At 41.6% G+C, this 17,576-nt stretch overlaps 1 protein-coding gene across 2 annotated transcripts in view; it reads left to right on the top strand.

The window, feature by feature from the left end:
- The window catches only part of sidt2 (SID1 transmembrane family, member 2), a 74,628-nt gene that overhangs the window by 39,937 nt on the left and 17,115 nt on the right, over nucleotides 1–17,576 (top strand). For both annotated transcript variants that reach the window (XM_034167902.1, XM_034167901.1), the window contains 6 exons: nucleotides 384–450; nucleotides 2,379–2,452; nucleotides 3,640–3,763; nucleotides 8,638–8,755; nucleotides 8,938–9,074; nucleotides 9,151–9,259. In XM_034167902.1, the coding sequence (XP_034023793.1) occupies nucleotides 384–450; nucleotides 2,379–2,452; nucleotides 3,640–3,763; nucleotides 8,638–8,755; nucleotides 8,938–9,074; nucleotides 9,151–9,259 (629 nt within the window). The remainder of the gene's footprint in view (nucleotides 1–383; nucleotides 451–2,378; nucleotides 2,453–3,639; nucleotides 3,764–8,637; nucleotides 8,756–8,937; nucleotides 9,075–9,150; nucleotides 9,260–17,576) is intronic.

Genomic DNA, 17,576 nt, shown 5'->3' with positions numbered 1-17,576 from the left:
GACAGCAGGTGGAATGTTTCGTGGTTCCCCATTTTGTGTTTGTTTCGCTTATTTTCTTCCAGTTTCTGCCTCTTTCGTGTTATGTGTGGAGTGGCCTGAACATGATGTTTGTTGAATTCTGTCCTTAAATTATGCATATTGCACAGGTGGATGGACATTAAAAAGCTCTGTCTGACAGTGAATATTTGTGAATTTGTGAAGTGAATATCTGAAAGTGAATATTTTCTGAATGAATGAGTCACACTGCAGTAAAACTCTGGTTGATGTTCCAGAGAAGTAAGCGGGCAGAGTGTATTTCACAGAGCTGTGATATAATAAAGTACAGAATCTTGGAACCAAACTGTCATCATAGCCACAACTAATTGATTCTTTCTTTACCCCAGGAATATTGCCACTATTGCTGTGTTCTACGCCCTCCCAGTCATCCAGCTGGTCATCACCTATCAGACAGTAGGTTGATGAGAAGTGATCTGGGTTTGACCTACAACACATTCTACCATAGTTTCCGGAGTATAAGTTGCATTTTTTTTTTAATGAGTTTTAGAGGCCCTGTGACTTATAGTCCGGTGTGACTTGTATGCAAAAAAAAAAATCCTTCATTGTTTTGAAGAAATACTGCGAGGTATTTTGTTTTTTTTGTTTTTTTTTAATGGAAGACTGTTTCTGTTTTTTTTTTTTCTAATAGGGCAGTGCAGTCTCGTTTGACCCCTGTGTGATATCGTGGTATTTGACCACATCCGGGTACAGCCAGTACAAACACAGCATCACTTTTAATGGAGAAATGGTGTATTGTTTTGTTTTCGACTGCAATCACTGACTACACACCTAGCCAGAGTAGCTGCATTCTTGCACCTGCACAACTGCCTCGAAATGTTTGAGCTCTGGGTCATAAACAAACCGCAACACATGTCCACTTTCCACTGCATCGTCACTTTTTCTTTGTATTTTCACTTTGTTTGCTGTGTAATTTGCTCAACAACTCAGAGAAAGTGCCGTGTTTCTGATGTGGACATGCGAGGGCTGTCCCTGGATGTAGGATTGATGCGTCATGTGTGTCGTATTTTAACCCTTTAGCACCCACCCTCAAACAACACTGCACTGCCCAATTGGAAGAATCCTTATATGGATTTATTTGAAAGTACAAGGACAGCTATTTTAACAAGAAGAAAATGAATGGTGAGTTTATTTTATAAATGTACTAAAAAGGAGTTGAGAATGTGTTGTACGTTCATCTTGCATATGATCAATTGTCTGTTCAGTGACTTAAAGAAGCACTTTGCGCCTGTAACAAAAACATTAATTGGCTCGTGGCTGAAACACTGTTTGCGTTGTAAATATATAAATGACTAGCCGAGTTACCCGTTCTACGCACAGGTAATAGGGATGCATGTTAGCAATATTATTGTATATTTCATGTCACTGTAATTAAGGTGTAGTAAGTTACATTGCATTGTGTGTATGTTGTCATTAATTTTCATAGAGCAGTTTGTGACATTCATAAGACTGATGATGATAAATGGTGATATCATGTCATATCACAGCAATGCTCTGGCATGCCGTACACAGCAAGTACATTTTAATTGGAAAAATGTGCACTTTAACTGGCAAACGGTGCTCGCTGTCCTCTCGGATTGTAATTAAAGTGCACCCTAGCCAGCCACTACTATGTACTAAGCAAATTGTGATGCTTGTCACCTGACCTGAGTACCACGTGAACTACGAAAATAAGGGCTCCAGTGAGCAGGTTGTGATCTAATATATAAGGCCGACTGTGTGTGTGTGTGTGTGTGTGTGTGTGTGTGTGTGTGTGTGTGTGTGTGTGTGTGTGTGTGTGTGTGTGTGTGTGTGTGTGTGTGTGTGTGTGTGTGTGTGTGTGTGCGCGCATGCGCGCGTGCCTGTATGCTTTCAACCTAAGGGCCTCGGTGTCCTCCCTCTTGGTGCCACCAGTCACCACCAGGGCAAATTTCATGTCGATTGCTTAATTACTGTGGCTGTGCATAGTGAACACACACACACACACACACACACACACACACACACACACACAGCTTTATATATTAGATCACAACTTGCTCACGTGATTTAGCTTTTTAGCTGCACTCCTTAACACCATCTGTGTCCTATAAATTAATAATATAGCAATTTAATACATTTTGCTTTTTCTTGCCTGAAGTGATAAATGTGACTTATACACTGGTGCAACTTATACATTTTTTTTCCTCTTAAAGAGGCATTTTTGGACCAATGCAACTTATACTCTGGTGCCAGTTATACTCCGGAAAATACAGTATTAAAAAAAAAAGATGAAAAATGAATGATAGCAGTGGTTGTCTCACAGCTGTGTAATGTAGATCACCTCTGACTTTTTTGTTCCTCAGGTTGTCAATGTTACAGGAAACCAGGACATCTGTTATTACAACTTTTTGTGTGCACATCCACTGGGAGCTCTCAGGTGTGTGTGTTTACAGGTGCCCATTCCATTATAGGGATATTAATTGCACATGAAATGCTGTGGTTTCTCCTCATAGTCAAGATATAATTCAGAAACCTTTTCATTAGTTATGCAGACCACTGCATAAAAACTTTAAAAGTGTACATTCAACAGTGTACACATAGCACACACCACTATACCCATACACAGATTATATTTTATTTGATAAGCAATAAAAAGTAAATATTAATTGAAGGTTCATTATACTTTGTGTTTATAATGTAAATAACTACAAGCATAGATGTATGCATTTTGTAATATTTATACTTGGTAGAATATTTATAATTACACTACAACAAATTTATAATCATGGGTACATTGGAAGAGTGTTTTCCAAGGCAGTGTCGTTTTTGGGTGGTTCAGTGAATACACCACATGATCTATACAATATAATAATAATAATAATAATAAACTTCTGGTTACCCTCATTAGCATATCTATTTGTACTGGTAACATTTCCTTGCATAGTTAACCCTGTAAAAATTATATACATCATAGTGCAGTCATTCTTCATGAGCCTTTCAAAACCACAACTAATAAATAAATCTAATATGTGCATTTATTGTGTACTCAAACTTCCATGAGCTTGCCAGTGAAATTTGAATGGTTACACAACTTCAGCTCCATCTTCAGTGCACACGACACGCATATTCCACTGTAGTTGTCTTGCTACAGAATGTCTTGCTGGTTCAAAGTTTTCACGAATGATCAAGATCTGTTACTGTAAACCACAGGTGTCAACCTGATTCCAGAAAGGGCCAAGAGGGTGCAGGTTTTCTTTGTAACCACCCACTGCACCATCACTTTGAGCAGATGGAATCAGTTCATCAGTGAAATCACCTGGTGCAGTGGGTGGTTACAAAGAAAACCTGCACCCTCTTGGCCCTTTCTGGAATCAGTTTGACATCTATGCTGTAAACAGATACACATGGACTGTGGTTACTCACACACAGAAAGAAAACAGTATGTACAAGTTAATAAGAGCTACTAAGCCCATAAATTGTGATTGTTTCACTGGGAAACTTTTCTATTCAGCCAGAATGAACCAAGTCCTGCAGAAAGTACACTGTATCTTTAAATGTCCTGTGTATGTTATTATGGCTGTTTAAATATGTCATAATGATGTCACTTCATTGTTGCCTGTTCAGTGCTTTCAACAACATTGTGAGTAACCTGGGTTATGTCATGCTGGGACTCCTCTTCCTTCTTATCGTCCTCAAGAGAGAGATTATCCACAAACGAGCCCTGGTCCGCAACGATCTCAATGCAGTGGTAAAACCAGCACACACAGACACTGATCAGTGACCTCACTGAGCATTTGAAGTGATGTGAATTTACTGTTACAAAGCATTAAAATTTTAAATAAATGGTCATTTCTGGGTTTTTATTTTATTTAAAACCTGTTTTTTTTGTTGTTGTTTGTTTTTTTAACTCTTTACTGTTATGTGTCGGACGCGGTCAGAGCACCGACCCAGCGTTTGACAGGACCCAGCACGAAATAAGCAGAGCACGGTTCAAAAGATAACAGAATTTAATAATCATAATGAGTGCAGTGATAAACAACAAAAAATGTCCGCGGTCTGGTGAGGTGAAAACATGGCGCGCTCTCAGCAGCGCAAACGGTCCGGAGCCACAGCAGTTCGGACCCAGGGACCCCGCCGACACCCCCCAGGTGGCCGCGACAAACCGAGTCTGTGAAGAAAGAAAACATGAGGTGAGTCCAACACTCTCCACCCAGAGAGACACAGCTCAAAAGATGCACACAATCAGCAAACACTTCCTGGCTTAAATATATATATCAGCTTCTCACCCTGCAGGCACGGAACAACTCAGTTCAAATCTCCACTGCAACAGAAGCTGATTAGACAATTAGTATAACGTGACAGCTCAATAACACAAGGTGTGAGGGACACCAAATCCACTGTCATTACTTCATAAAAGTCACCAAAACCAAATTACCTCAGGAAGTGTGCTGAAGAGCGTGAGACCTCACCCAATCCTCCTTCACAGACTGTGGCGCCAAACCTGGAGCGGTCTCTGCGTCCGTAATGGTGAGATTGTTCTCCTGACGTCGATCTCACACGTCTGCTCACAAGGTCGAGTCTCTGGCAGTCACACACTGTGCATTCAAGGTTTAAGTGCAGCAATCTCTGATCAAGACAGAATACACCACAGCTGTGAGCCCTGATGACCTGCACGTGAAAACAAGCCTCAGGTGTTCAGGGTGAGGTCCTAATACTCAGCCACTCAGTCCTGAATGCATACCACCTGGTGGGAGAAACAAAAACCAAGCCAGCCAAACACCCCAGCACACAACATTTACTTTATCATCACTGCACATTAAAGGTAGTACTGGGAACAGCGAAAATGCAGTTTTCTTCCTTAATAATTAAATTACAGGGTTTTTTTTTATTCCTATTTGTACCCATTCATTCAAATTTGGAAATATTAATCTTCATGACTTTATTTATATATCACTTTCGGGATAAATACATTTCAAAGAGCTTTCCGATACCAAACATAAAAACACCACATTTTAAAAACATTACACTGATATTGATAAATTTTTGTGTCATTTCAAGAGGATGAAATGAAATGACAATTATTTTTTACTCTACAATAACATTAAGTTCTAAAAATAGTTGTTTTTCTGTTTTGTCTGACAAATTTCAAATATGAAAAGTTTTTTTAATGTTTATTAATCTTAACGTAAGGTGATGTTTTTCTTTTTAGATTATATATGCACATTGTTATATTTATTTTGGGTTCATTAAGTGGTGTTTTATTAATCATTGCCATGAATATGTCTTAGTCTGTCCATTTTTTTCTAAACAGCAAAGACATCTTCAGTTACTGGTTGGTGTATTGCCTTGGCTTCTACATCAACCTTTGGATTTCTTTTCAGGTTGTTTGTTGTATAAATCAAATATTAAATGTATTGAAGAGACATACACATGTGCAGTGTGTGAACATGATCAGAGAAGTGATTATGGTGTGTTTGTTGTTGAAAAGAGCTTAAGGTGCGTTTATACAACCCCTGGCAATAATTATGGAATCACCGGCCTCGGAGGATGTTCATTCAGTTGTTTAATTTTGTAGAAAAAAAGCAGATCACAGACATGACACAAGACTAAAGTCATTTCAAATGGCAACTTTCTGGCTTTAAGAAACACTAGAAGAAATCAGGAAAAAAAATTGTGGCAGTCAGTAACGGTTAATTTTTTAGACCAAGCAGAGGGAAAAAAAAATATGGACTCACTCAATTCTGAGGAATAAATTATGGAATAACCCTGTAAATTTTCATCCCCAAAACTAACACCTGCATCAAATCAGATCTGCTCGTTAGTCTGCATCTAAAAAGGAGTGATCACACCTTGGAGAGCTGTTGCACCAAGTGGACTGACATGAATCATGGCTCCAACAGGAGAGATGTCAATTGAAACAAAGGAGAGAATTATCAAACTCTTAAAAGAGGGTAAATCATCATGCAATGTTGGAAAAGATGTTGGTTGTTCACAGTCAGCTGTGTCTAAACTCTGGACCAAATACAAACAACATGGGAAAGTTGTTAAAGGCAAACATACTGGTACACCAAGAAAGACATCAAAGCATCAAGACAGAAAACTTAAAGCAATATGTCTCAAAAATCGAAAATGCACAACAAAACAAATGAGGAACGACTGGGAGGAAACTGGAGTCAACGTCTGTGACCGAACTGTAAGAAACCGCCTAAAGGAAATGGGATTTACATACAGAAAAGCTAAACGAAAGCCATCATTAACACCTAAACAGAAAAAAACAAGGTTATAATGGGCTAAGGAAAAGCAATCGTGGACTTTGGATGACTGGATGAAAGTCATATTCAGCGATGAATCTCGAATCTGCATTGGGCAAGGTGATGATGCTGGAACTTTTGTTTGATGCCGTTCCAATGAGATTTATAAAAATGATTGCCTGAAGAGAACATGTAAATTTCCAGTCATTGATGATATGGGGCTGCATGTCAGGTAAAGGCACTGGGGAGTTGGCTGTTATTACATCATCAATAAATGCACAAGTTTACGTTGATATTTTGGACACTTTTCTTATCCCATCAATTGAAAGGATGTTTGGGGATGATATCATTTTTCAAGATGATAATGCATCTTGCCATAGAGCAAAAACTGTGAAAACATTCCATGCAAAAAGACACATAGGGTCAATGTCATGGCCTGCAAATAGTCCGGATCTTAATCCAATTGAAAATCTTTGGTGGAAGTTGAAGAAAATGGTCCATGACAAGGCTCCAACCTGCAAAGTTGATCTGGCAACAGCAATCAGTGAAAGTTGGAGCCAGATTGATGAAGAGTACTGTGTGTCACTCATTAAGTCCATGCCTCAGAGACTGCAAGCTGTTATAAAAGCCAGAGGTGGTGCAACAAAATACTAGCGATGTGTTGGCGCATTCGTTTGTTTTTCATGATTCCATAATTTTTTCCCTCAGAATTGAGTGATTCCATATTTTTTTCCCTCTGCTTGGTCTAAAAAAGTAACCGTTACTGACTGCCACAATTTTTTTTTCCTGATTTCTTATAGTGTTTCTTAAAGCCAGAAAGTTGCCATTTGAAATGACTTTAGTTTTGTGTCATGTCTGTGATCTGCTTTTTTTCTACAAAATTAAACAACTGAATGAACATCCTCCGAGGCCGGTGATTCCATAATTTTTGCCAGGGGTTGTACATAAACAAGACGCATTACGAATGTCATTTTTCTGTCATTCATGACACATTCCTGACATTCTTAATGTGACTTAACGCATCTGAATAGGTTCCTTAGGTGCGTGTTGGTGCGTGATATTCTTGATATTCGTGGAGCATGTTTTTGCCTGTCAAAATCTTCCACGAATGTCACACGCCACCCTCATTTCGTCTCACAACATGGAGGTCGCAACTGAGCGTGTTGATCCGTCTTGATGAGTAGTGATCCTTAATAGAATGTGACAACGTTCGTAGTGGTTCCTTTGATGGTTTTTGGAGCCCAAACTGTCACGCGTTATTACGAAGTGACACGGAAACTGTCAAGTTTCGACACGACTTGTAACGCGGCGTCACATTTAACTGTGCACCACGATGAATCAGTTTTCTGTCATGTGCGCACAATTAAATTCGGCTCCACAGCGTTCAGTTTGATGCAGGATGTCGAAGAGGAACAGTGACGCGAAGTGAGCCAAATGTCGTTCCACGGTTCCTGCTGAAGCTCCTCAGGATGCTCCCGCAGGTGTTCTACCTGCTGTTGTAACCGATGAGCGGGAGAACGAGTCTGAGCAACCAGAGGAACCAGAGGAGACTCACGTGCAGCCAGACATCTCTGCACCTCCTCCAGTCCGGCAGAGGAAGAAGCGCGCGCACACAATTAAACCCTGCTGCACCGCATTCAGTTTGATTGCTGATACCAAGTTGGCTAAAAGTCTCATTTCAGTGCTCTTCAGCGCGCTCCTGCAGGTGTTCCACCTGCTGCATGTGCCTGATGTTTGAGAAAACGTGCGAGACGAGAGCCGCATGAAGCCACACATCTGGCTCTGTCCGTCTGCTCCTCCTACTCTCTGCGCCACTCCATGGCACAGAGCCCAACTACGCATGCAGTCACAAAGTTCTTCTGAAAAACTGGAGCGATCTGAATTCAGTTGGATGAATATGGGTGTGTGTGTGGAGACAGTTCACCTCGTTCACAACGTGACAGAACTTAACGATGTGCTGTTACGCGCAATAGTGCGCAACAACGCGGAACATTATTCTTGACAGTGCGTAATGGTTCCTGATAATTCTCCAGCAACACGTGCCATTAATCGTAACGTGTGGTAACAGGTTGCTGCAGTTCCTGAGGACACCTGATGCCTCTGCCCCGAATCATCACATTCGTGATCAGCGGCCAAGAATGTGTACTTCGTGGCATTCGTGACTTGTCGTCGTTATGTGTAAACGCAGCATTACATTTGAAGCGTTAAGGGACATACTGAGTATGGCCTGCTATTCCCTCTTGTGCAGGGAGCTCTGCACATTTTTAATAGAAGCACAGTGTGGATTTGATGCATTTATATATAACTGTGTGTGTGTGTGTTTGTGTGTGTGTGTGGACCTCCTGTGTTGCTTCTGTGTTTCCTCCTTCAGGAATGTGGAATTCCAAAGCATTTTGGTCTGTTCTATGCAATGGGAACGGCGCTGATGATGGAGGGCTTACTCAGTGCCTGCTACCATGTTTGTCCCAACTACACCAACTTCCAGTTTGGTAAAAATACTTTTTTTGTATTCTCCAATGAGTTTTTTCCCTCTTCTTCTGTGAACCATAACAGATGTTGAGCACTGAGGAATAAAGTGTCATCTATGTGGCATCATCCTCAGAGATTTTGTTTAGATTTTCAGTTGTTCAAAGTGCTGACTGTCTGCTGCTTAACGTTTGTGTCTTTGCAGACACCTCCTTCATGTACATGATAGCTGGACTTTGTATGCTGAAGTTGTACCAGAAGAGACACCCAGACATCAATGCCAGTGCTTATACCGCCTACGCCTGTCTGGCTGCTGTTATCTTCTTCTCTGTGCTGGGAGTGGTACGCATACACACACGTGCACAAAACTAGGCTCGGTTCGATTACCTTCAACACGCCGTTTGTGGTTTGTTTGCAGGTATTTGGAAGAGGAAACACTGTGTTTTGGATCATTTTTTCAGTGATCCACATTTTGGCCACCCTCCTCCTCAGCACACAGCTCTACTACATGGGTCGATGGAGGCTCGGTAAGGTCACAACACAAACCAAAACCTTTAAAAGTAATGTTGGAGACTTCATGGTTGAATATTAGGTAGTTCTGTCACAGATTTTGTGTCGTTCTCAGTCATCCAGGTGGGATATTATTTGAAGTTACTTCTTATTCTTGATGTATTGCGTTAGGCTACTGAAGCTGTCCACTGACTTCCACTTGTCCTTTATGTTGTTAAAACAAAATATTTCAATTTTCAATTTCAATTTTCAATTTATTTTCATTTATATAGCGCCAAATCACAACAGAGTTGCCTCAAAGCGCTTCACACAGGTAAGGTCTAACCTTACCAACCCCCAGAGCAACAGTGGTAAGGAAAAACTTCCTCTGAGGAATAAACCTCAAGCAGACCAGACTCAAAGGGGTGACCCTCTGCTTGGGCCATGCTACAAACATAAATTACAGAAATAATTCACAGAACAATTCACAGACAAATATACAAGAATTGCTGTTGGTGCACAGGACAGGAGGGTCGCCAACACAAACACAACTCCCATCTCTGTATGGAGCTGCACCTTAAACAGAGAAAAAACAGAATCAGGCATCAGAAAGACAAAACATATACTGTATAATTTGCCAGCAGGCATCTTTAAAATTGTCCATAGGTGTGGGTGTGTCTGTGTTTGTTTGTCTATTTGTGGCCCTGCGACAGACTGGCGTCCTGTCCTGGGTGTACCCCGCCTCGCGCCCTATGACTGCTGGGATAGGCTCCAGCCCCCCGCGACCCTTAATTGGACTAAGCAGTAGAAGATGAATGGATGAATGAATTTGCCAGCATTAAACAACAAGAAAAACAGAGAAATACTAAGGTGATCGCCAGCCACTAGCCCTAAACTTCACTAAAAGACCCAGAATTTAGGTAAAGTTGAGGCCGCGGCCCGCTCCAATTACTAATAAATGAATTAAAAGAGTAAAAAGCGTAAAACAAAACTGTACCAGTATGCTAGCCATATGAAAGGGAAATAAGTGCGTCTTAGTCTGGACTTGAAAATCTTCACAGAATCTGACTGTTTTATTGACGCAGGGAGATCATTCCACAGAACAGGGGCATGACAAGAGAAAGCTCTGTGACCCGCAGACTTCTTATTTACCTTAGGGACACAAAGTAGTCCTGTACCCTGAGAACGTAAAGCCCGGGCCGGTACGTAAGGTTTAATTAGGTCAGCTAGGTAGGGAGGTGCCAGTTCATGAATAATTTTATAGGTTAGTAGCAGAACCTTAAATCTGATCTCACTGGGACAGGAAGCCAGTGAAGGGATGCCAAAATGGGTGTAATGTGGTCAAACTTTCTGCTGTGTGTCAAAAGTCTGGCTGCAGCATTTTGAACCAGTTGGAGGCCCCTAATGCTAGACTGCGGTAAACCAGAAAATAGAACATTGCAGTAGTCCAATCTAGAAGAGATAAATGCATGGATCAGGGTCTCAGCATCAGCCATAGACAGGATGGGACGAATCTTTGCTATATTTCGCAGGTGGAAGAAAGCAGTCCTAGTAATATTTGTAATGTGGAGGCCAAAGGACAACGAAGGATCAAAAATTACCCCATGGTTCCTCACTTTGTCAGTGTGATGTATGACACACGAGCCGAGGCTGAGAGTTAACTGGTCAAATTGATACCGATGTCTCACTGGATCAAGAACCATCATTTCAGTCTTATCAGAGTTTAAAAGTAGGAAGTTTATAGACTTCTCACTGCTGCAAGGCAATCTTCTAAGGATTTTATGTGAACGAGATTACCAGCAGTTATCGGCATGTATAACTGAGTATCATCTGCATAGCAGTGAAAAGTAATCCCAAAACGCCGCAATATGTGCCCAAGGGGTGCTATATAAAGGGAGAAAAGCAGGGGGGCTAAGACAGACCCCTGTGGAACCCCAAATTTCATGTCACTAAGGTTAGAGGTAGTGTTACTGTACAAAACACAGAACAACTGATCAGGTATTACATCAGTCATGCAAGGGCACTCCCAGTAATCCCAAAATGATTTTCCAGCCTATCAAGTAGAATATGATGATCCACTGTATCAAATGCAGCACTGAGATCTAACAGCAACAGAACCGTAGTGGTGTCCGAATCCAGTGTAAGCAGAAGATCATTCACCACTTTAGTGAGAGCCATCTCTGTGGAATGATATTTTCTAAAAGCAGACTGCAGTGGCTCAAAGAGATTATTCTCAGTAAGATAGTCTACGACAGGGGTGGGCAATCATGTGCCATAAAGGGCCGAGACACTGCAGGTTTTCTGTGCAACCAGTCACCTCAGCAGGTGATTTCATTAATGATCAGGTGTCTCAGCAGGTGATTTCATTGACAACCAGGTGTTTATGTTCAGAGGAGAAGCTCATCAGCAACCCACCTGCTGAGGTGAATGGTTGCATGGGAAACCTGCAGTGTCTCAGCCCTCGATGCCCACCCCTGGTCTACGAGCTGCCGTGACACCACTTTTTCCAGAATTTTAGAGAAAAATGATAGATTTGATATCGGCCGAAAGTTTGTCCGTACACTAGGGTCAAGATTAGGTTTCTTAAGTAATGGTTTAATCACTGCAGATTTGAAACATTTAGGAACAGATCCAGAAGTTAAAGAAAGATTAATCATTTCCAGCACAGTCGGCTCAAGAGTGGACCACAGGTCCTTAAACAGTTTTGTTGGTATAGGATCAAATAAACAGGTTGTTCTTTTTGTTGACATTACAAGTTTTGTCAGCATGCCTAGTGAGATACTGTCAAATTCTGTAAATCTAGGTAATACCTCAGTAGTGGCGCCCACATCAGTAGCAGGGTGTAGTGGCTGGATTAAGGCATGCCGGGATATGTTTAACCTGACGTCTTCTATTTTCTTCCCAAAGTAATCCAGGAAATCTTGTGCTGTAAAAGGAGAGTGAACTACAGGTGGTTGTCCATGAAAACGTGTTGCCAAGAACAAGAACTTTGAGTTATGTTTGTTTTTGTTGATCAAATCAGAGTAGTAAGTCCACTTTGTAGTCAATAATGCATGCTTATAGTCTAAGATAGCATCACTCCACGCAAGGTGAAATACTTCTCATTTTGAACGACGCCATTTCCATTCTAGACCTCTTGCTTTATGCTTGAGGTCATACAGATAATCATTGAACCAAAGTGACTGTGATTTGGGGGAGCGTGGTTTTAACACAGGTGGTGCAGTCATGTCGAGTGTAGTTTTGAGCACTGAGTTTAACCTATCCACAAGTCTGTCTACTAACTGTGCATTTGTCAAATGTGAAGCAAAGACATCAGGCAGTCTAGCTTCAAGTTCAGTCTTAGTTGAGGAGTTGATGCATCGCCGTAATAATATATAAGGTTGTTGTACCACTAAACACGGCAGCGAAACTGTAAACCTAATAAGTGAGTGATGAGACACCACTGATGTAAGTGGCATGATGTCAGTATTCATGACAGCAATACCACGTGCGAGAACCAGATACAGGGTATTTCCACTAATGTGCATCGAATCCCGAATGCATTGCCGAAATCCTAATGCATCCACAATTTCCATAAATGATTTGCAGAGGGGATCAGAAGGCTTATTTATATGAATGTTAAAGTCACCAATGATCAGAATGTTATCTACACTAGTTGACAAGTTAGAGATGAACGCACCAAATTCATCTAAGAGTTCAGAATATGGGCCAGGAGGCCTATATACAGTGACAAAGTAATACGATTGATTTTTATTCTTCTGACTTTGGCAATGTGTAATATCCTGAGCAGAGCGGAGAATCAGATGCTCAAACGAGTGATAGTTGTAACCCCCAACAGCTAATAAACTAAACCTAGCTTTATAAATAAGAGCAACACCCCCGCCCTGCTTCGCATCACGAGGGACGTGACTAAATGTATATGCTGGTGGGCAGGCGTCATTTAAGGGGAGGACAGCTGTAGGTTTAAGCCAGGTTTCACATAGCCCAATTATATCTAAGTGATGATCAATAATTAGATCATTGATCAACAATGATTTTGGGGACAGTGATCTTATGTTAATAAGACCCAGTCTAAGGACCTCAGTGGGGTTGACAGTTGAACTGTTTGGGTTTAGGGGTGGTTCCAGAGTAGCATATATAAGATGCCTAGAAGTAGGTTTAGGTTTAAGACATTCCACACGCGTTGTAGGTAGCAGACACGAAATCTTTGCTATTGCTGGAACAACCACTGGGCCATCCTCAATTTCAACATCATCCAATATACGAGGTCTGTCCGAAAAGTATCGGACCATTGGCTGGGAAAAAAAAATTGGCTTACCTGGAGGGTTGGAAACCTAATCACCCTCGAAGTCCTTGGGACTCCACACACTTCTCCCAGCGTTGTCGCCACTGTTGGAAGCATTCCAAAAATGCCTTTTTCGGGATGGCGCGCAGCTCCGCCGTCGTCGCAGCCATAATGTCCTCTCTTGGCTCAAATCGGGTTCCTTTTAATGGTATTTTAAGTTTTGGGAAGAGCCAAAAGTCACAAGGGGCCATGTCAGGGGAGTAAGGCGCCTGTTGAACCACCGGAGTCTGGTTTTTGGTCAAATAAGTCTGAATTAAATGAGAGGAATGAGCTGGCGCGTTGTCGTGGTGGAGGCGCCAATTTCCTCCGGCCCACAACTCCGGTCTCTTGCGCCGCACACTATCACGTAGACGACGGAGGACATCCCTGTAATACTCCTTTGTTACTGTTTGACCCTGTGGTGCGTACTCATGGTGTACCACACCACGGGAGTAAAAAAAAACAGTCAGCATTACCTTGATGTTGCTGCGCACTTGGCGCGCCTTCTTCGGTCTTGGCGATGTGGAATGCTTCCACTGTGACGACTGAAATTTGGTTTCCGGGTCATACCCGTACACCCAGGACTCATCTCCGGTGATTATGGTGTCCATAAAGCTGGGATCAATGTCAATGGAGTCCAGCATGTCCTGTGAGACTTCCACATGGAGGTGCTTTTGCTCCGCCGTCAGCAACCTCGGCACGAACTTCGCCGCCACTCGTTTCATGCCCAAATCGTCCATTATGATGGAATGTGCCGAAGTCTTGCCAATGTCCACTTCCTCAGCAATTTCTCGGACAGTCAAGCGACGATCCCGCATAACCACAGCGTGCACTTTGGAAACGATCTCGTCATTTCGGCTCGTTGATGGCCGACCGGAGCGCGGCTCGCTCTCCACCGTTACGCGCCCGTCTTTAAACCGGTTGTACCACTCCTTAATCCGTGTGCTGCTCATGGCTTCATCTCCGAAAGCTGTTTGGATTTTTCGAATAGTTTCTGCCTGGCTGTCGCCAAGTTTCTGGCAGAATTTAATGCAGTAACGCTGCTCCACGCCTTCGGCCATTTTCTCACAACAAAAAAATCCGACGAGGGGGGTGGAGCGCTCCTCCCACAAGCTGTGCCCACAGGCGAATGACGTCACCGACAGGCGTGGGGAAACTCACGCATGCGCACGAGGGTTCAACCTTGGCTGATGCAATCACACGGGATTCAAATCCATATGGTTTTTGCAAAAAATAAAAAGGACCTATAGTTTACGGACAGACCTCGTAGTAATGGGTATTAAGTTTGGAAAGCATATCCCTCTATGATTTTTATGGACACGACTACGGAATATCCACCAGATGCCACTGCTGGCCATCTTGAAAGTTTCTGGCAACACCAAACATGATGAGGGTCGAAGAAGTAGTAATAATGTTTCATATCGCTTTTGGTGTAATTTCTAACTTTATGTTGATCAGAAACTCTGGCAGAGTGCATCTCAGCATGTGGAATTTTGTGAAGTAAGTAGGTACCTCCGATGCTTCTTTGGTGGGTTCAAACCTTTTGCCCTCCCATACAGCTGCTTCACAACCATCCCTTCTGGTGCTGCCTACTAGCCAGAAAACGTTTTGTTTTTTTCTGACCTCGCAAATATTGGATGAGTGATGAAATGTCTTGACAACAAGTCCCATTGCTTTTGAGCAAACTTCTAGTTAAAAAAAGTTGTGTTTGGGTCCACCAATGCACGTGGGTCCATTTACAAGCGGCCCAAACTTGCCTCATGCTTCAATTCAACACTAAAAAAAAAACTGATGCCCACCTGCAACATCCCATCACAGTTAGTGCTCAGAACATAATCAGCACTGCTGCCATCTTCATGAACATCCTCTCCAAATCCCACACCTTACTTTTCTTAGAAATGTGCTTTTTATTTTTATTTTAAATTCTCCCATCTTCAGTGTCTTCCGCACAGTCTCCTTGAGGGCAGCATCACATACAACAGCAGAAAGTGCAGCATAGAAGGAGTCCAGAAGAAGAAGCAACTATTGGTGGCATAAATAGCATAAGAATCAAGAATTCTTTATTGTCATTATTCATACACATAACATTTTGTTTGACTGCTCTCAGCTTTAAACAAAGGCACAAGTCCTTAAAACAAAACAAAACATAACTTTCCCATTCTTAACCAGTATGACAATATGAACAAATAGTAAACTGAGCATTAACTTCAGACGGGTGCTTTTACAAGGGCGCTTATTTGCCGTCTTTGGACGGTTTTCCGTCTTTTTGTAAATTCTTGGTGTCTGAAAGAACGCGATTGTGAAGGCAGTAAATGCGCAACGTCTCGATGTTCTAGACAATTTCCTACCTGCTTCCTGTGCCAAATCTCAGCATCGTTCAACAAAATTTCTACCTCGTCAGTTTCTCATCGTTTACTTCCAGTATTACACAAGATAAATATAGGTATGGCAATAATTTAATGCTGATATCATTTAAACAAGTAAATTCTGTGATATTTTTTCGTATTGTTGTATGATAAATGTAATGCTTAGTAAGGTTGGGTATCGAAACCTGGTTCTCTTCGGGTATCATTAAGAAATTATTCGATCCACCGATATTAATAGCCTTTTTGCTTAACGGTCCCCTTATCGGTCCTTCAGAGTGGTCGTTGTTTTTGGGGATGTTTGTCGGGAAAATGATCATGTCTCTACATTGATTACAGAACCCATGCAGGGTCTGTAATCAACCGTTTCTGCAGCGCGACTCTTCTTTGAAGCTTGAAGCAATGAAGCATTGATCCGACCCGTTGCTTCGTTGGTTTAATTTCGCTTTATCTCAATTTGTCCCCGCTAAAACCCCAAAGAGCACATGTCTGTGAGTAATATTTACCTTTTTTATGTTAGACTGACCTGTTATGGTTTCTGAAACAGTTGATGTATTTTGTAACTTAAAAATGGCACTGATGCTAATGCGTTAGCATGTCTATGGCATTTTCAATGTTAAAGTTAGCATTAATGTGTTCACATCTCAGTACGTTTGTGTCCATTTGTTTTCTGTATAATAGTTAATGGCTAAGCATTTGTTGTCGTAAAAGAGTCAAATATATTACAAATTGTAATATTTTTTTAAAATAATTTTTGTTTAGATATTAATAATAATAATACAGACAGTTGCCCAGTTCCAGATCACCTTTTTTAAAGTCCCGCTATACGGAGCCATAATGCAACTGAATGTCCTTTAATTGCATATTGTTGTATTGGGTATTTGGATGTTATCTAGCTGAAAAAGTCTGGATGGTGTAGCCCTTCTACTTAAAGTGTGAAGCTACATTATGTGTGGTGCAAATATTTGCCGGAAATGGATCACTTTGCCTGGTTCTGGATCACGACACTCTGTGTCACTTTGGGGACATTCCTGGCATCTGGCTGGAGCCCTTCTAATGCAGAATGATACACACTCTGCCCGAGAATGTGTTTTGAACACAAAATGATATAAATTATACTTATTAAATGAGAATTTACTTAGTTTCGAAAGGCACTGTTATACGTTTTTACGAGCAAAAAATGAAGTGTGGAGGTGAGATTTCTCCTGAATTAGAAAGTAAAAGCCCCCACATTCATGCCCATTCGTGATGTTGAGATGACCCCCAAAGTACACATGGCTCACAAGTACTGATACGAGGCTGCTGCTTCAGTGATCCACAACAGGCAAATTTTCGCGTCAGAGATAAATGTGTGCAGCAATTAAACAGCAAGACATAACACACTGACATTTTCTACCCAAGTAAATAAGTATTTTCCCACTTAACCAAAAACACCAAATGGCTAACTCACCTTTGCTACGTCTTAGAGATTGTTACTTTCAAACTTGCAGGAATGAGTGAGTGAGAAAAAGCGTGCACACCGCAGACACCAGATGTTTTGATTCCTCTGCTGATCACAAGGATGGCTGGATCTGGTCGAGCTTGTGGTCATTTGTAGACAAAACATCAGTCTTTCCATTGGCACCAAGTACTAGCTTATTCGCGCTGATTACTAGAAATGGTGGCGCA

The sequence above is a fragment of the Thalassophryne amazonica genome, chromosome 4, assembly GCF_902500255.1.
Source record: "Thalassophryne amazonica chromosome 4, fThaAma1.1, whole genome shotgun sequence".
Lineage (NCBI taxonomy): Eukaryota > Metazoa > Chordata > Actinopteri > Batrachoidiformes > Batrachoididae > Thalassophryne > Thalassophryne amazonica.
Note: the sequence above shows the minus strand (reverse complement) of the source record. Positions and strands in the feature narration are given on the sequence as shown.